This window comes from Leopardus geoffroyi, chromosome C1 (genome assembly GCF_018350155.1).
Source record: "Leopardus geoffroyi isolate Oge1 chromosome C1, O.geoffroyi_Oge1_pat1.0, whole genome shotgun sequence".
Taxonomy (NCBI): Eukaryota; Metazoa; Chordata; class Mammalia; order Carnivora; family Felidae; genus Leopardus; species Leopardus geoffroyi.
Window position 1 is genome coordinate 17,684,741 of NC_059328.1, and position 19,325 is coordinate 17,704,065.

Genomic DNA, 19,325 nt, shown 5'->3' on the forward strand with positions numbered 1-19,325 from the left:
ATTTCCCCATTTTTAAAACCCTGAGCCACAACTGTATGAAACAGATCAGGAAACCTGTACGGGGTGGATAACTTCCCAGACAAAAGCAACTTACCAAGGCTGACTCCTCTAGAGTCTAAACAGCCTCCTTACCACAGAAGAAATAGACAAACCAGTTGTAGAGCCTCTTCTCTAGATGGTTTCATAGGGAAATTCTTTCAACCTTAAAGTCAGGTAACACCAATGCCACTTAAACTATTCCAAAGCAAAGAAAAGGAAGGAAAGTGCTATTGAAATTAGGATAATGCAGACATGGAAAATGGATAAAGACTGAACCAAAAAAAAAGAAAAATTACAGACGAATCTTATTTATGAATATTGGCGTGATTACCCTAAATATTAGCAGAATCTAACAACATATCGAAACAATGAAACAGGGGCTCTTGGGTGGCTCAGTCAGTCGGTTGAGCGTCTGACTCTTGATTTCGACTCAGGTCATGATGTCACTGTCATGGGATCAAGCCCCGTGTTGGGCTCTGTGCTGGGCGGGGAGCCTGCTCTCTCTCCCTCTCCCTCTGCCTCCCTCTCTCTTTCTCTTTCGAAGAGAAATAAATATAATTTAAAAATAAAACGGAAATCATACCTAAACAGGGTTTACTTAGGACTGGCAGGATATTCAGACTATTAGGATAGGCTGGGCAGTCATTCTTAACCGGAGGTGATTCTACCCCTACCAAGACACGTGGAAAAATGTTACACATTCCACAACATGCAGGACAGCCCCCCCCCCCGCCCAAGCAAAATATTTTCTGACCCCCAAATATCAATAGTGCTGAGGATACGGAACCCTGGACTTGGGCATGCTATAGTGACAATTCCCAAGTCTTGGTGGCTCAAAACAGCAAAGGTCTGCTTTGCTATATGTCCAATTTGGGTCTGTTGGGGCTTCACTTTACATCATCCTCACTCAGGGACCCAGGCTAAGGGAGGCACCCACCCGTGCTGCTAAGGTTTCCAAGACGAATGAAGAATACCACACTGGCCACTAAGCTAAGTCCAGAAGTGACAGCCATCATTTCCATCATGTTTCACTGACTGCACCTAAATTCAAGGGGATAAGAGAGTACAATCCCTCCGTGTGCGTGGACACAGAGAATTGGAAATATTTGCTAACGGCACCAAAGACTCCAAAAGCAATTACAACAGCCTAGATCCTCAGATAATCCACAAGGCCACCCAACTTCAAATCCCATACTTCCTAGCTGTGTGCCCTTGAGCAAGTCACTTAACTTCTCTGTATCTCTGCTCCTTCCTCCAAAAAGGAGGAAAATATATCAACCCTGCAGAGCTATTAAGTAATGATTTCATGAGTTAAAATGTGTAACGTGCTTAAAACAGTGCCTGAGACATGGAGTTCAGGACATGTTAGCCAGGATGTTGATGATGAATACGGTGAAGTACCCCACATGGAAGGGGCATTTGGTAGAGGGTTGTTGTTATGACGGAAGCTCTGAGGAAAATGACTGTCCAAGGTCACCTAGCTGGTAAGTACAGCATGGTGGTTAAGGGCCTGAGCTCTGGGGTCTCCCCTTGGCAGTTAGTAAGTACTCAGTAATGTTAATTAATATTTGGAGAAGGTTCAATGTGGTTAAGAGCATAAACACTCCCTGGGTTTAAGTCCTAGTTACAATACTAACCAGCTGTGTGACCTTGGGCAAGTTACTTAGCCTCTCTGTGCTCTATTTTCATCATCCATAAAATGAGGATAATAATAGGACACTTGCAGTTATAAAGATTAGAAAATAATATAAGCAAGGCCCTCGGGACAGTGTTTGGCGCATTATTAGCACCGTGTGGTTGCTGGCTATATTTTTACCACACTCTTAGCCACACAGAGGCATCCAGAAGTAAAACAGTTCATTTCTCCCTGCCTAATTAAGACAGCCGGTACAAATTTAGCAGTTCTTGAACCGTAGAAAAGTTTACAAGGGACCTGGGAATGAGAGAAGGAAACAAATTGGAAACTTTTCCTACCTGCCCCAGGCAGTCCTAGAAGTCAGTGAGGATGTCCATTTGTTCTCAGACGTCCCTGCAAGGTAGGAGTGCAGGAGAAGGGACAGGCCGAGTAAGGCCAGTTAGCAGAGGCATTATTTCCAACTCAGAGCCAAAATACTCTGTAACTGCTGGTTCCCTCCAAATTCGGCCCGCTGAAGCGATTGCAGTTTCCCATCCAAGCAGACGGGGGCGCTGAGTCAAAAACCTTGCTCTTAGTAGAGACCAACAGTCACTGTTTAACCTTTTCCAATCTACTGACCAGGTGTTGTTCCAAACATTTTCCATGCATGATCTCTCATGACCCGCGTAATAAAACCCTACAAAGTAGGTATTCTTATTAGCCCCATTTTAGATATGACAAATCTGAGAAGAGAAACTAAGCAACTTGCCCAGCAGGCCATACCTAATATTTGTAGGATGGGGACAAAAGTACAACTGGAGGCATATTTAAAAAATTATAAATGAAAAAAAAAAAAGAATAATGTAAAAAAAAATAAAATAAATAAAATAAAATAAAATAAAAAATTATAAATGGAGTTCATGAACTGTCATACAAAATACAGTCTGTTTTGCTACCTACAAAAATAAACCTTCACAATGACCTGGGAGGCCACGTTCAAATTTCTGGGCTTCTCAGAGCTCTGCACTAGAAGTTGGGGGAAGGGAGAGAAGCAGGACCCTCACCACCCTCCCCTCTTCTTCTCCTTATACCTTTAAGTATGTTTCCCTGCAAGAGGCCTTGGGCACATGTGTGCAGATGTCCTAACCTGTGTATTCAGGTTCTGTTTTAAGGTTTCTTTCTTTCTTCCTTTCTTTCTTTTTTTTTTTTTTAATGTTTATTTATTTTGAGAGAGAGAGAGAGAGAGCAAGGGAAGGGCAGAGAGAGGGAGAGAGAGAATCCCAAGTAGGCTCCGTGCTTTCTGTGCATTGTTTGACACGGGGTTGGATCCCACAACCATGAGATCATGACCTGAGCCAAAATCAAGAGTCAGACGCTTAACTGACTGAGCCGCCCAGGCGCCCTGTTCTAAGGTTTCTAAATTGAAAGGGTCCATCTGATATCCAGCACAGTGGATCACAAAAAGCCACAACAAAGCACAACATCATCACATTTTCTAATACTAAGGACTGAGAGAAAATCTTAAAGGCTTCCAGAAAGGGAGCAGTGGTGGTGGTGGGGGTGGGGGGGATCTATATAAAAAATCAGGAATCAGAATGGCACTGTACTTCTCAAAGCTAGAAGAAAACAGCAAAATCTTCAAAATTCTAAACGAATTTTATCTTCAAATTACCAATTAAGTATAAGAGAAAAGTAAAGATATTGTCAACAGTCACTTAATATGTATGGTAGTGTGGTAGCCAGCCTTTAATGAGTTCTATCTCCTGGCATTCATAACCTTATATAATTCCCTGACACTTTGAATTTGGCTGACCAAATCTGTGGAACCCTGGGATATTCCAGAATGACTGTATGTGATTCCTAAGGCTAGCTTGTAAAATACATTGTGGTTTCTACCTTGCTCTCTCTGCTTTGGTGACAGCTAGCTCTCCTGTCTTAAGGACACGCAAAGCAGTCCTATGGAGAGGTGTATATGACAAGGAACTGAGGCCTCCAGTCAACAGCCTGCAGCAATCTGACAGCCATGTAAGTGGCCATCTTGGAAGTGGATCCTCTAGCCCAGTCAAGCCTTGAAAGACCCTAAGCTCGTGAGAGAGCTGAGCCAGAACCACCCAGCGAAGCCACTCCCAAATTCCTGGCTCAGAGAAACTTTGAGATACATGTTAACTGTTTTTCACACAACAAAATATAATTAATACAGATATACTGGGGAGGAGGGGGAAAGGAGCCATAGCATTTTATAGTTCTTCCCACCAAAAGGTGACGTCAGTATCTCCACCCTTGACTTTGGATTTGGCCACGAAACTTGTTTTGGCTGATGGCACATTAGCAAAAATAACGGAAGCAAGGGTTAAAAAGTGCCTGTGCAATTGGGTCTTCCCTCTCTTGCTTCTATAGCTCCTACCATGTGACTAAGCTCAGGTAGCCTACTGGAGGCATATGGCTCCCATCACCTCGGCTGACAGACAACATCAACCAACCATGTGAGTGAGGCCATTCCAAGCTATCCAGCCCGAGCCAAACTGGCCCAGAAAAGAATTGCCCAGGTAATCTACAAAATCATGAGTATAGTTCTCGGCACATTAGTGCTCAATAAATCAGTAAAGGAGGGGCACCCGGGTGGCTCAGTCGGTTGGGCGGCCGACTTCAGCTCAGGTCATGATCTCGCGGTCTGTGAGTTCGAGCCCCGCGTCGGGCTCTGTGCTGACAGCTCAGAGCCTGGAGCCTGCTTCGGATTCTGTGTCTCCCCCTCTCTTTATCCCTCCCATGCTCATGCTGTGTCTCTCTGTCTCTCAGTAATAAATAAACGTTAACAAAAATTTAACAAATCAAATCAGTAAAGGATGACAAAGATGAAAATGACAGGCTAGAAACCAGAAGTGAGTAGATATCCTGAGTAAGTAAGGCCTGTATTAGTCCCACGGTCTTTCCAAAGAAAGGCTACTGAGAGTATCATTCAATTAAACAAATATTTACTAAAGTGTTTACCATGTGCCAGGCCCCTGGCCTGAAACTGTGATAGGAAAGCAGGAATAATTCATGACATTGTGCGGTTCTGAACCAGAACCCAGCTCACCTATTTCACACAAAATTGAACTAGGACATCAAAATATGTTTGAATGGAACTTAAACAGATGGATCTTTTGATTTGTATTTCACCTGCCCCCATTCTTGTCTGGACACCCCAGAGCCAGACATGAAGGGCAAGGGGTATCCAGAGTATCCCATAACTCTCTCTACATCCTCCGTCTTTCCCTCTCCCCACCAGCAGTAAGAATGCATTTGACCCTGAATCCAAAAATCATTTCAACTCTAAACAGTGGCTGCCAATTCTTTTGACTTCAACCCACGACGTGAAAAACACTTTACCTTGCACCTGGGTACTCAAACCCAAACTGAAATGAAAGTTCTATAAATTGAGACTTAAAATGTGTGATATATTCTGAATTTTTAATTATATTCTATTTATGCTGGTCACAATCCTCTAAACGGATTTTAACACCTAATAATGGGTCACAACCAGCCGTTTGACAAAAAACCCTGCTCTGATATGTCACACGGCAAGGGGACTTAAAGGTCATTTAGTCCAATTCTTGCACCTCACAAGTAGTAAATGGAGACTCAGAGAAGTTAAGTCACTTGCCCAAGGCCACGTAGCTAGCAAGTTGGCAGTGCCTGGATTTGAACCAAGATCTGACTCAGCTGTTACCATGTGTCAGCCACTGTGCTGGGTTCTTTCACTTCCTTATTTCATGTAATACTCACTGTGATTCTATAATTCTATGAAACATATCATCATTCCCACTTCACAGATGACAAAACGAAGTCTCGGGATGGGGAAAGTGACTTATTCAGAGTCACACTGTCAGTAGCAGACCCAGGACTGGTCTTCAGATCCGGTGGTTTCGACCGCTAAGCCCACTATGGAGTGGTTATGGAAGTGAGTGTGTGGGCTCTCAGTGCCTACACGTGCACGTGGGAAGCAGCTGTAACGTTGTGCTCCCAGCCCATCAGGACCTTATCGCTGTACGCGCTTTCTGCGACCAGCTCCCCCAAAACGTTGGTGGAAAAAGAGCCTTTAGCCTAATGGGGAAGAGGATTCGAATTCCAGCCCCATCATTTACTGGAACACGAGCCTCATCTCTCTGCGCCTCAGTTTCCACACCTGGGAAGCGGGGAGAGCAACAGGACCGCGGACTCCAGACCTGAGTCAACAGGAACTCCCTTGCACCTGGAAGCGCTTATCGAAAGTCAAGCCCTCGCCGAGCCCCGCCCCCCACCTCCCCACCCCCCCCCCCCCGCCCCGGCCCCCGGGCGCATGCGCCGCACAGGGGCGCCTTTTACGACGCGGCGGCCGCGGTGCGCTTAGCGGCGGAGCGGAGCGGTGCGAGCGCGGCGCGGGCGGCGGCGGCGGCAGGGCCGAGGGGACGCGCGGACGGCGGCGTCGCCATGTCGCACGGCCACAGCCACGGCGGGGGCGGCTGTCGCTGCGCCGCCGAGCGGGAGGAGCCGCCCGAACAGCGCGGCCTGGCCTACGGCCTGTACCTGCGCATCGACCTGGAGCGGCTGCAGTGCCTCAACGAGAGTCGCGAGGGCAGCGGCCGCGGCGTCTTCAAGCCGTGGGAGGAGCGGACCGACCGCTCCAAGGTGGGCCTTTCGGGGCCTGGGGCGGGCGGGCGAGGCGGGGACCCGCGCGGGGCCTCAGGCCTCCCGACTGCTCTGTCGGCCCGAGTCCTGCTGTTAAAAATAACGACAGCCCGCTTGCCAAGCGCTTTCCCGTGCCTGTCACCTGCCCGCCCCTGGGGAGGGAAACAGCGTCGAGTCTCCCCATTTTGCAGGTAGAGGAACTGAGGCCCGGAGAGGGAGAGAGAGGGGCGCTTTGGCTTTACGAAGCCGACATTCTCTTCCAGGGCTTTTGGGAGGATGGCTGTAGGGCGTTTTCTCTACTGTTTGACTACCAGTCCCAGTGGCTGCCTGATCATATCACCTGATGAAGACCAGAGACAGCGTAGGCAGATGAAGCGTGTTATCCTATCTAGAGCATTTACCGTTGTGGGGTCACAGAGCCATTTAAAAGCTGTGGACCCCATAGGCACATACTTTTGCACACAGTTTCAGGCTCGTCGAGCCTGGAGGTTCATTCATGGGCTCCCCACTTAAGAACCCTCTGAGAGGATGGCCTGTAGACTCTTGTTAGCATCAAGGTAGTAAGTGCTGAAAAACCGAGGGAGGTCGACTATTTATTTGCGTTGCACTCCCAGTTGTAGAACAGGGTGGAAGATGCCTAAAATTGTAGGCTCTCAGCAAATATTTGTTGCTTTCTCCTCCCCACTCCCCATCCCCTCCAGTTTGTTGAAAGTGATGCAGATGAAGAGCTTCTGTTTAATATTCCGTAAGTACCTCCTTGGTGTTTGCCTCAGGCTAGATAGGCTGTACCCAGAATCCTTATCAGGATTCACTCACTGGTTGTGTCAAGAGCACACATCTGTTTCTAGAAATGGGGGAGATTACAGTGTGGTGGGTTTGAGGAGGAAAGCGTAAAGATGTTTCGGTTGAAAGATAACTGAGAAGCCGTGGTAAATTTCTTAGAATTGCAGGATGCCAGAGGCAGACAGGATCTTAGACATTTTCTGGTACAAGTCTGACACACGAGTCACCTGAAACCCAGGAAGGGGAAGGGTCTTGCCTGGGGTCACGCAGCTAAGCAGAAGTTCAAACCCAGGTTGACAACTTCTTTTGCATCTTGGCAGATTTACAGGCAATGTCAAGCTCAAAGGCATCATTATAATGGGAGAGGACGATGACTCACACCCCTCTGAGATGAGACTGTAAGTGGCAAGGCCTTCAAGAAGCCTCGGAGTTCTCTTTTCTCTGGTAGCACTTTATTCCAGAATGATCCCCTTTTTTTTGGTTTTCTACTGGGTTAAATATCCCCTCCTCCCCCTCTTAAAAATCTTGATCTCGTTCTGCATCAGAATACACTTATCTCTTCCTGAATTAACGACTTTTTTAGATTAAGTGTCTTTAAGGCCAACAGCTTGTGTCTTTTCAAAATGCTTTTGCTGTGCCAACCATTCATCCAGAGAGCATCCTATAAATGCCAGTTGTTGATGACTTTGCAGTTTCCGTAGTAACCCAGCTGCAGATCTCAAATGGTCTTTATGGTTTCTACTCCTGGGGTTAGTTTCCAAATTTACCCTTGTTATTTCACACAGTTAAAAATCTTTGCGTGTGTTTTGTTTACATGGAATTACTCCATCTGAGTGTGCATGCCCTTTAGCGAGCAAAGTTCCGTAGGCCTCTTGCGGTACGGGAATCTGCTGCCACCAGGGCTGGTGCCCCCTGTTTGACAGCTTGCCTTATTCCAGCAGAGCCTTCCTAAAAGAAGGGACAGACTTTTGAGTGCTGGAGAAACAAATACCAGAAGAACTTTACATTTTAAAGAATTTCTTCTAAAAACGTTTAAATGAGAAATTTAAGAAACTCACACTTTTTGAATGTTAGAAACATAAATTTGAAAGCAAACCCACATATGCAATCATTTTAAGGGAACAGTACATTTGAGTTGATGGTTTTAGAGGCTTGTTTACTGGGGACATGGATTGGCTTGAGAAAACTAGAAATCCATGTTGCATTGTGGTTAAGAGGGGGCTCTGGAATAAACTGCTTGGGTTCCAGTTCTGTCGGTACCACTTGCTAGCTCCATGACTGTGGGGCGTTACTTACCTTCTCTTTATCTCTGTGCTGTCATATGTAAAATGACAACAGTAATAGTAGGAACTTCGTAAGATTGTAGAGAGAATTAAATGATCTATAACATGTAAAGAGCTTAGAAGACGTCTGGAACTTAATAAATGCCCAGTTTTGGGAGGGCAGGTACAAATACTTACGTAAGACCTCACATCTAAACACTTTACCTATATTACACTTTATCGAATCTAAGATATCATTGATGTAATTATCTGATACACCATTAATAAAGAAAAAATATTGCCTATTCAACTATGACATGCCACTGACACATCTGGAAAAGTTAAATTGGTACTTAATGAAGTTTGAACACAGACTAGGTGTTAGATGTTGTTAAGGAATTGTTAATTTTTGTAAAGCGGTATCACTTCTTAACAGTGGTATTTTAAGAAGTCTTTGCTTTTTAGAAATATGTACTAACGTGTGAGTGAAGTGAAATGTTTCAGATTGCTTTAAAATATCAAGCACAAACAAAATGGGGGTGATAGGAAATAGGCATAATGTTCAAGCTGAGTGATAAATGGAGATAGAGTAATTGTATTTTTCTCTCTGCTTGTGTATAATTTGACATTTCCCATAGTAAAAATTTTTAAGTAGATGTATCTTAAAAGTGATTCAGTTTAATCTCATCACTATATCAGATATGTACTATTGCCATCCTCAGTTTATACATGAGGAAACAGATACAGAGAGGTTAAATCGCTTGTCCAAAATTATACAGTGGGGAAGTGACAGAGCCAGGCTTTAAGCCCAGGAAGTCTGGCTCCAGAGACACTGCTTTTAACTACAGTGCTACGCTGCCTCTCATAATGCTGCTCATAAATGTTCACTATTATTATTCTGTGCATCATTCTTAGAAACACTTTGAAGCAAACACTTGCTTTCTTAAATTACGTGCATTTTCCTGCCGCCAATATCTAGGCCCCTTCTGTGTGGGTGTGTTAATAAAACACTCTGGAGATGGTGGGGGTGTGGCGCAGGTCTTTAGAATCTGTGAGTTATAGAGGAGACAGCTGTTTCTTAGATATTTCTTTGAAAAGTTTATTTCTTCATTAGCAGTTTTACTTGACTTTCCAAAGCCCATTGTGAGTTGGCAGCCTTTTGTGCTCTTTTCAAAATGGAAACCCGCAGATACTATGTGTTTAAAGAACTGTAAGATGACTCTATGTATAGGGTAATTTTGAACACAAAAGTTGCTTGAGTGTTAAGTTACCTGCTCTTATCTCTTAGCTGTGTTTAATGTGTTTCTGCCAAACTATTTTTCTCCCATGAGTAAGCTGTTTTGTTTAACCTCCTCAGCTTGGTGTGAATGTGCTGAGTTGCTGATTTTCTCCATGCATTTGCTGCGTGTGACCTGGTTTGAGCCTTCTCTTTGTATATTGCTTCTCATGTGATCTTAACCCACTCAAAGATGCCACTGGCTTATGTTGCAGTTCTCAGCTCTTTTCCTGCTGGTTTAAAGATATTTGTGTATAAATGCCAGTAAAATGCCATTCCTAAAATTTGATCTTCTTTTGATAGAACTGAAGGCAGTTGAGTCAATAGGCAGTTTTGAAAAACTGAAAAATATGATAATGCACATTCTTGATTTTTCTTCCCTTTCCTTTCTCAGGTACAAAAACATTCCACAGATGTCCTTTGATGATACAGACAGGGAGCCAGATCAGACCTTTAGTCTGAATCGGGATCTTACGGGAGAATTAGAGTATGCTACAAAGTAAGCACTGAACCTGTTTCCATTCTCTGGCTTCTGAGGAACAGCAGGTGTTCATTTGCAGTGAACATATATATGCATTAGCACTTACTGAGCTTGCAGTTTAATTTTGGCCCATCTCCTGCTTTCTTAACATCAGAAACTAGTTAAAACAGTGGAGGGAAGCTTGATCCTCAGCTTGGTCAATTTTTGGCAGAGATGCAGTGCAAGCCATAGGCCTGTTGCACTTGTAAGCAGTTGACAGATCTGAGTGAGCTCCTAGGGTGGTCTTAGGAAAGATGTTTTCAGAATTCCTCTTTGCACAGTGGGCTTACAACAGGCCGAGTTACACATGACCACTTTAGCTCTTCACTGGCTCCCTTTTTCCTAATGGTAAGGTCGGTGAGGTCGGCACTGAACTTGCATTAGAATCGCTGCTTGATCGTACAGCATTTCTCATTCCCGCTCCTTGAGGGCAGGGCAGTGTTGACTCATTTTTCTATTCTTACTGCCTTGGGCAGCATCTGGCAGATGCTCAGGCAGTGTGTACTGAATCGATTGCTTATCCAAAAGGGAAGAATGAGACCTAAGAGCCCAGAGTGTTCTCTGACATTTGCCCAGGTGTTACCACAAGTTAGAGTTAGAATTGTTTCTGAGCCGGTGGTGAGATAATCATTGAACTGTAACCTGTGTCTTCTCTCCCCATCCCTTTCATTCTCTAGAATTTCTCGTTTTTCAAATGTCTATCATCTTTCAATTCATATTTCAAAAAACTTTGGAGCTGATACCACAAAGGTCTTGTATATTGGCCTAAGAGGAGAGTGGACTGAGGTAAGAAGGGGCAGGAATTCCTGGTCCCCCGGTATATATGCATATGTGTGTGTATATCTGTGTGTTGCCATATGGGCGCTTTAGGGAAAGGAAAGAGAGCAGGTGAGACGCTGCTTGCTCCCAGTCTGTTTATAATTTTTCTTGGTTTCGTTACTGCACACTGTCCATCTCCTTTGGCAGGCTGTCCGTATTTTTTTTTTTTTTAACGTTTATTTATTTTTGAGACAGAGAGAGACAGAGTATGAACGGGGGAGGGTCAGAGAGAGGGAGACACAGAATCTGAAACAGGCTCCAGGCTCTGAGCTGTCAGCACAGAGCCTGACGCAGGGCTCGAACTCACGGACCGCGAGATCATGACCTGAGCTGAAGTCGGATGCTTAACCGACTGAGCCACCCAGGCGCCCCAGGCTGTCCCTATTTTTAAGGGAGTTGAAGTAGCCCAATTGACACCAATTCATTTTTTTCACTTTAAGGTTCTTCTCTTTATCCACCATTTTTGATGACCTTTCTTGTGTCAGGAACCAGAGAGAAGATGATAAGATAGACAAGGTCCTCTTCTCATGGTGGCACCATTATAGTGGGGGAATGAATCTTCTAAGTTATGGGGTGAATCATTGATAATGGTCTTTGCAGTCTTCCTAGGATGAATGTATCAGCAGGGGGAAGAGATGGCTTCCAGAAATGAACCTGAGTAAGGACGACTCCACTGTATGGTCTGGGAAATGGCCAGCTGACCCAGCCTCTCACTTTTCTTGCAGCTTCGACGACACGAGGTGACCATCTGCAATTATGAAGCCTCAGCCAACCCAGCAGACCACAGGGTCCATCAGGTTACCCCACAGACACACTTCATTTCCTAAGGCTGGCCAGGGCTCCCACAGAGGCGCTGTGTCAGTGAAGACGTGCAGCATCCTGTTGGGGAGGACAAAGAGATGAGGTTCCGGAGAGAGTTGGCGCCACAGCCTCTGCCAGGCTGTGTCTTTGGGGCTTTTGCTGCAGAAACCCGGCCTATGGAAGATACCACACCACCAGGGAGGGTTGTGTGGGTGCTGAGGGACAGTCGTGGTTCTCTAGGGCCTAGGAATTGAGTCTTGGACTGGTCAGCATCTGGCAGTCATTGGATGATGCCTGCCTTTCCAGTCAATGTGGCCATGGGATCCCAAGCGTCTTGTTGCTTTGTGGCAGGATTTTTGTGTGACTTGTTTTTTTTAAACATGGAAACTGTTTCCTGGGCTGCAGTAAACTTTCTGAAGCCTCAGCATTGTGTTTCTATTAGCCATCAGGAGGGTCTCCAACTAGAAATACTTGTCCCTGCTTGCTCCTTCTTCCTGTCAGCGTTCAGCATTCTTGTCAAGTTGCCCAGCTTGGAGTTGTCTGTCATGTACTAGTGTCCCATGGTAGCTAGGAGAGCAGGAATGTCCTGATGATGCTTAATAGCTTGAGGAAAAGGTCTTTCTACTGCCTAGGTAAGCAGTCTGGGGAGAGCATGGGCATCATTTCTGTGTTTGTGAGTTATCCTGGTTGGATAAGGTTGGGACTTAGGTAAGATTCCCCTTGGGACATCTTTAATGTTTATTAGCTTCTAACTAGTGTCATAAGCGCAGTGCCAGAAATTGGAGATCTCAGTTTTTCTGTTCATGGCTTTTTATTCACCGTAACTAATAAGCTTCCTAATAAATCTTTGCCGGACTTCATGTTTGTATATTCTTTTGATTTCTTGGCAGTACTGATGAAACTTTTACTTCACAGGAGCTGTGTGGAACTTTGAAATTTGTTGTTGTTTTGTACTAGGTAGATCATAAGTGCCACAGTGATATATATTCAAGACTAGATCATTTCTCCGGGAAAGATACAGTGGACTAAAAACACTGCTACACCCACCCACCCACACTTTGTAAAGAGGAAGGTGAAGTTACAAACTGATGTCCCATTTCTCATGAGAGGAAGTAACGAGTGACATTTACAAAGACAAGGGAGAACAGATTCTGGAACTCACCAGAAGAAACGAGAGCAAGGAGAGTAAGTGAACAGCACACGGCAGACCCAAGACCTTGGACTTCAATTTTGTTAAGACAGCAATTGGAGAGAATTTAAATATCTAAAATGAGATCGGGGATGGTCAGTATTCTCTCCTTTGTAGAAAATAGGAACAGTGGATAATGGGAATCAGTGTTGAACCTGATCCTCTTGAGAGAATTCTCCTGAACGTGTTGGCCCACACTGTTTCTCCAGCCTGTCCAACGGAAAGCCTGCCACCACCGTTTTGTCAAGCCTCAAGATGTCTAAAATGAATCCTGAAATCACCCAGAGTGCAAACACGATTATTGATGCACTAAGGGACCTACTCGTCAGCCACAGCCTCTTTATTTCAGTTGGATCATTTTGGAGATAAAAATATAGGCTATGTCTTTAAATTTGGAGTAGGGGGAAGAGTAAAGTTAGAAATCTTAGAGCAGACTATCCCTTCATTAATTCCACTAATTAAAATCTAATCACAGATAGCCCCTGGGACTGGGTTTCTGAATATGAAGCTTCACTCTGAAGAATCTGTTCCAGGATGTGAAGAAGGGCCCCAGGATCTCAGGCGATTGGGGGTGTAGTATAGGAGGAATTGTTTACTCTTCCATAAGCAGACCTAGCAGGGATCCTATGTGGGGGGCAGTTACGTGGTCTCCGTGTACTTCTTCCTTTCTGACATCTAGTCTGGGTCTTCGGCTTGTTGCACTTCTCAGGACTCAAAGATTTCCTGCTCAGAATCCTGGTGTTTTAGGCTCTTTGTGACTCTTTGAACACTAAGACCAAACTGCCTCTCAGCCTGGGAAAAGTGCTTTGAGTTCCCAGGTTTACAGTGTTCTTTCAGTTCAAAGAAAAACTGTAGGTTATGCTGGGAGAATGAGTCCTAAGCTGCTGAGGGACCAGTGTCACTCATCTCCTGTTTGCAGGTGTCTATGTGTTCTCTTAGGGATGTGGCCTTCGACTCAGTTTGCCTCCCTTTCCAGCTTTTCTGTGGACCCTGAACCCATTTCCACTTTATCAGTGCAGCAAGGAGCAAAATGGGAACAACATGAAGCCTTTTTTGTTCTTAACAACTGGAGCTCATTGATGGTATTTTGTGCACCGTCTGCATGGCATTGCTTGTGGGGGGCAGAGCTAAGACAACGCTGCCAATGCCTGTCCAGCTGTCCTGATGTAACCTGTGTTTTCCCAGGGTCCTTTTTGGTCATTACATCCTCACACTGTAATTTTACAATGTATAAAGCATTTCCACACGACCTCGTTTGAGCCTAACAGCAAAGCTGTGAAGGAGGCAGGGTAGTGGTTATCACCGTGTTTTATAGCTCAGGAAGCAGGTGCAGAGAGGCAGCATTAGTGTTGTCCTGAGATCGCTGTTTCCTTCCCCGCTCCGAGCGGGAGTTTCCTGATCTTTAGAGTAAGACTGGAGGACTAGATGGTCTCTAAGGTTGTCTTAAGTGTATGATTCCATCCCTCCGGTGTATGATACATCCTGGATCATTCTGAGTATGATTCCATCCAGAAACAGGGCGTTGAGGTCAGTGGTGGATATCCAAGACCACGGTGAAGTGCCACCCATGAAGACCGGGAGGTGGGAAACTGCTAGGAGAGGTATGCCTCTCCTTCCGGATAGCTTTCCTCCAGGAGGCGCACGGGCGGTGGTAGCAAGCGGGGATTACCGACGCGCTGTCTAGATTCCGCAGGTAACTCCGTGGCTTCATTACGGGGAGTGGCCCCACCGTATCCAACATGGCAGCTTCTATCTGGCGGATCGCCGACGCCCACTTCCGGGTTCCGTACTGCTGGCCAGGCTACTTCCGGCAGCGCGATGGCTGGGTTCCCGGGACTCGAACGGAAGTTCCGGCGGGGGCGGCCGAGGGGGAAGAGAGTGTGTCTGTGCAGGAGAAAGAGGAGAATCGCCCGAGAGGTCTCGAAACCCCCAGGGAGTGGAGGTACCCTCGTCCGGGGCCAGCCGGCGGAGGGAGGGCACGGGGGTGGGGGGGAGAGGGCGAGATCGGAGCACCGCGGGGGTCCCGGAGAGTGGGGAGGGGACCGCAGTTGTGAGGGATGGGGGTGGGGAGTGAGGTGCGAAGAGGCGCTGGCCAGTCCTGGGGACTTTGGGGGGAGAGAGGGGAGAGAAGGCGGCCGGGCTATGACGGGAGGGACTTAGGGTTGAAGTGGAAGATCTCATTGTGGGGCGGGGGCTCCACAGGGTCAAAAGTAGAACAATCCTTTGTGGACAAGAGAGGGTCCTGGGTCAAGGTAGAAAATGTCACTGAGAGAAGGGGCGACCCTTGGTCAGAACAGACATTCCCAGTGTAGGGAGTGGGAGAGCCTGGATTAGAGTGGAAGTTGTTACCGTGGGGAGCTCCCTTCCCTGGTCAGCGGGGAAGTCATTACTTTGAGAGAGGGGACCCTGGGGTGAGAGGTGGAAGTCTCCCAGTGAGGAGGGAAGGGAATCCCAGCTTAGGACGAAACGTGCATCTCCCATGTGGGAAGAGGGACGCCAGGGTCAGAGGTGAGGGATCCCACGTGGAGAGGTGCACTCAGGGTCAGAGATGGAAGGTTGAAGCCAGTGGGGAAGGCGGGAGGGGTGGGCGCCGCTGGGAAGGGCAGGCGTTTAGGGACAGGTTGCACAAGCTTCTGGGGACTTTGGAGGATGCTAAGGACGGGGAGGAGCCCGCCAGCCTTACATTCTTTCATGTGTTTGGGAGCCCCAGAGCATGGTCAAACCGGGGGACCCGGTTGGATTCAGGGGCAGTAGCAGCAGGTAGCACCGTTCAGCGGGGCGTGGGGCGCCAGTTACGGCTGGTGGACGGGAGTTCGTGCGCCTCCTGGAGACCTGGGCAGCCCCCCGGGCTCTGCCAGAAACTGCTTGTGAAGGCTGGGTGGGGGCTGGATGGGAGAGAGGTGGGAGAAAATGTGTGGGGCGGTTGGGGGTAGGGGCTGAAAGCATATTTTTCTGGCATTTCCCCCCCCTTCATTTCCCAGTAGGGCTGAGAGTTGGGGAGGAGGGGAGCAGGGGCTCTATTAGAGGCATGATGATTGGAAAGCAGGGAGGAGGCAGTTAGTGGGGGGAGGACAGCAGGGGATGCCCTGCCCCTCCCCTCCCGCACGGTCCCTAAGCCCTACTTCTGCCCCTCTCCAGCAAGCTCAGGCTAAGGGGTGGACCAGAACCGGGGACGCTAGGGTGGCCGCCTCTGCTTTTCAGCCTGGAATAGAGGCAAACTTCCTACCCCCTGTGGCCCAAGACTTCTTTCCTGCCTTTTCTTTGTGGCCAGGACAGAACCCGGGGTGCTTTGGGGGGGTTGACGGCCTGAGTGGGCCCTGGGTTTGAGGCTCTTCTCCTGTGTCAGGAGTCTCTCCCTTGCTCTTGACCACTCCCTCGAATTTGCACAGGCCCCAGCCGTGGAGCCCTGCAGTGTATGTGTGGTAACACCATGTCTGTGCCCCTGCTCACCGATGCTGCCACTGTGTCTGGAGCTGAGCGGGAAACGGCTGCGGTAAGGGTCCTCTCCCACCCTGGGCAGCCCCCAGGCCGGCTGCTGCCGTAACTGGCTGGAGGGGGCGTGTGGGAAAGATGGAGGTGCAGTGCGGAGAAGGGAGCAGCCTGAAGCCAGGTGGCAGCGAGGTAATAATCTGTTTGGCTGCCACTGTACTTCCCCCTAGGCCCTCGGGGGTGAGAGGGTGGCCAGAAGTTGGAGGACAGAGGGGGAATGAGAGCAGGGGGGTGACTGCCCTCTTTCCACCTCCCCATGTCTCACCCTCTTCCAGGTTATTTTTTTACATGGACTTGGAGACACAGGGTAAGTGAGCTGGAGAGGGGGTGTTTGGGAAGGTGGGAAAGGGCCCAGTGGGCAGGATTAGAGAGGCCCGTGCCCTCCTTTCTCCCTCCCCACATCGGTGCCTTTTTTCCCTTCCTTCCTACAGGCACAGCTGGGCTGACGCCCTCTCCACCATCCGGCTCCCTCACGTCAAGTACATCTGTCCCCATGCGTGAGTGTCACCCCAGCAAGGGAGGGGCTGAGGATGGGGATAAGCTGGGGGGTGGTCCTGTGGTCCCAGGCCTGTTCTCTCCTGCCAGCTGCGCCCTGGGCCCGGGCCCAGGGCAGTCGGAAGTGCCATTTTCAGCCTTCACTCCCGTGGAGCCCGCGGCCCCAGCCCCCAGCCCTAAGGCCTCCTAGACCCAGGGGCCTCCTGTGCCCCTTCCCCAAGTACTCACCGACCGAGCTGGAACCCCGTCACGCAGTGTGTCGGGCTCTGCTTGTCTGCTGATGCCCCAACCCCAGCCTCCGGCCCCACGTGGCAGGTTGCCTGGCAACACCTTAAACACAGGCCTTGCCTGCTGGGAGGGGCCCCTCCCCGGGGGCTACTCTGCCCCCTCCCGGCTCTCTGCTGTGGCTCCCTCACCCTTCTGAGCGTGATGGCCCTTCTCGCCGCCCCTCCCCAGACCCCGGATCCCTGTGACGCTCAACATGAAGATGGTGATGCCCTCCTGGTGAGTTGCAGGGGCAGGGATGGCTGCTGAGAGAGCTGCAGGGGGCTGGCCAGGGTCTTCCAGTAGCTGCCAACGCCGCTCCTCCCTCAGGTTTGACCTAATGGGGCTGAGTCCTGATGCCCCAGAGGACGAGGCCGGCATCAAGAAGGCAGCAGAGAACAGTAAGGCCCTGGTCCCTCCTCAGCACCCCCCTCCTCCCCCCCCACCCCGGCCCCCCAGGAGAGCGCTGGGCAGCATCTGGCTCCCTTCCCTGGGCCCCTCCAGCAGCTTTCCCCCCACCCAGTCATGCCCCCTCCCCCCAGTCAAGGCCTTGATTGAGCACGAGATGAAGAATGGGATCCCTGCCAATCGAATCGTCCTGGGAGGCTTTTCACAGGTGAGGGGAGAGCGAGGGGTGGGGGGTGGTAGGAGAGCTGTGCCCTCATGACCTGTCATTCTCTCCTCCCTCCAGGGTGGGGCCCTGTCCCTCTACACGGCCCTTACCTGTCCCCACCCCCTGGCTGGCATCGTGGCATTGAGCTGCTGGCTGCCTCTGCATCGGGCCTTCCCCCAGGTGAGTGTCTCCGCGAGTCCCCTCCTGCCCTTTGGGTCTCCTCGCGGCTCGGGGACCGTGCCGAACACTGGCTTTGCCCTCAGAGCCCCGTCTGGCCCACAGGCAGCCAATGGCAGCGCCAAGGACCTGGCCATCTTGCAGTGCCACGGGGAGCTGGACCCCATGGTTCCAGTACGGTTTGGGGCCCTGACAGCCGAGAAGCTTCGGTCCGTCGTCACACCCGCCAGGGTCCAGTTCAAGACATACCCAGGTGTCATGCACAGCTCCTGCCCTCAGGTCGGTGATGGGGGACCACTTCCCACCCCACCCCTCCCTCCTCCCTCCTCCCTCCTCCCTCCTCCCTCCGGCTGGGAGCCCCTCACGATCCCTCCTCACCCCCAGGAGATGGCAGCCGTGAAGGAGTTTCTTGAGAAGCTGCTGCCTCCTGTCTAACCAGAGTCGCTGGCCCCCAGTGCAGGACCCCAGCTCCTGGGGGACGCAGCACGCGCGGCGCCATCTCGGATCTGAGCCGGTCGAGCCCCTGTCCCCACCATCCCTGACCCGTCCTCTTCCCGTAGGCCTCTGGGGCAGGCGGGCCCAGGCCTGGCCAGGCCTGCCTTCCTGGCCTCAGCCACCTGGCTGTCTGCAGCAGGGGTGGGCCACCCTCTTCTCCCATTTCCCCGGAGGTGGGCCCCCCCTGGCAGCAGTATTGGAGGGGCTGTAGGCAGCGGGAGAAAGGGGCCCGGCCGCTGACCCACTCACTCAGGACCTCACTCACTAGCCCCGCTTTGGGCCCCCTCCTGTGACCTCAGGGTTTGGCCCATGGGGCCCTCCTGGGCCCCACCTACCACTCCACCCCCCCCCCCCCCCCCCCCCCCCCCCCCCCCGCCAAGTGACTCTGCCCAGATAATCGTGTCTCTCCTCCTTCTCTCCAGCTGCTTCTCAATCATGAATGTGTCCATGGCCCGGCCCCCGTGCTGCTGTGGGCTGCCTGCCCCTGGGCAGGGGTGTTGGTGAGGGGGCAGAGTCCTTTGAGGGGGGCCTTCCCTTAGGCCCCTGAAACGTGGGGGCTGGGCCCTGCCCCTCCCCGCCCCGCCCCCCCCCCCATTGCCCTGTTCCCCCCCGTAGGCCTGGCGCCTGCAGGGCTGGACTGAGGCTCAAAGTCTCCCCCCGCTGTCCCACTCCCACGTTGTCCCCACTCTAGGGCCAGGGGGGGAGGTGGGGGAGTTGTGTCTCGTCTTCTGTCTCCATGTGGTTTTGGGTGTTTTTCTTGTTGTATCCTGGATTCCGATAAAATTAAATTGCTTCAACTCTCAGGCTGGATGATTCTGTCCGAGGGGTAGAGAGTGATCAT

At 49.8% G+C, this 19,325-nt stretch overlaps 2 protein-coding genes across 3 annotated transcripts; both read left to right on the plus strand.

Annotated features, from left to right (window-relative positions):
- The first annotated feature begins 5,960 nt into the window (after positions 1-5,960).
- PITHD1 (PITH domain containing 1) lies at positions 5,961-12,622 on the plus strand. 2 transcript variants are annotated; one of them, XM_045482160.1, is made up of 6 exons: positions 5,961-6,301; positions 7,003-7,046; positions 7,405-7,482; positions 10,017-10,121; positions 10,820-10,928; positions 11,687-12,622. In XM_045482160.1, the coding sequence occupies exons 1-6, from the start codon at positions 6,104-6,106 to the stop codon at positions 11,786-11,788; spliced, it is 636 nt and encodes a 211-aa protein (XP_045338116.1). In that variant the 5' UTR covers positions 5,961-6,103; the 3' UTR covers positions 11,789-12,622. The 2 variants fall into 2 exon arrangements, with proteins under 2 accessions (XP_045338116.1, XP_045338117.1); XM_045482161.1 differs by lacking the exon at positions 7,405-7,482 and having other exon boundaries at positions 6,003-6,301.
- Positions 12,623-14,758: 2,136 nt separating this feature from the next.
- On the plus strand, positions 14,759-19,287 carry LYPLA2 (lysophospholipase 2). Its single transcript, XM_045482159.1, has 10 exons — positions 14,759-14,893; positions 16,341-16,444; positions 16,716-16,747; positions 16,872-16,937; positions 17,392-17,439; positions 17,530-17,600; positions 17,742-17,815; positions 17,891-17,992; positions 18,095-18,268; positions 18,374-19,287. The coding sequence occupies exons 1-10, from the start codon at positions 14,770-14,772 to the stop codon at positions 18,422-18,424; spliced, it is 846 nt and encodes a 281-aa protein (XP_045338115.1). The 5' UTR covers positions 14,759-14,769; the 3' UTR covers positions 18,425-19,287.
- The last annotated feature ends 38 nt before the right edge of the window (positions 19,288-19,325 follow it).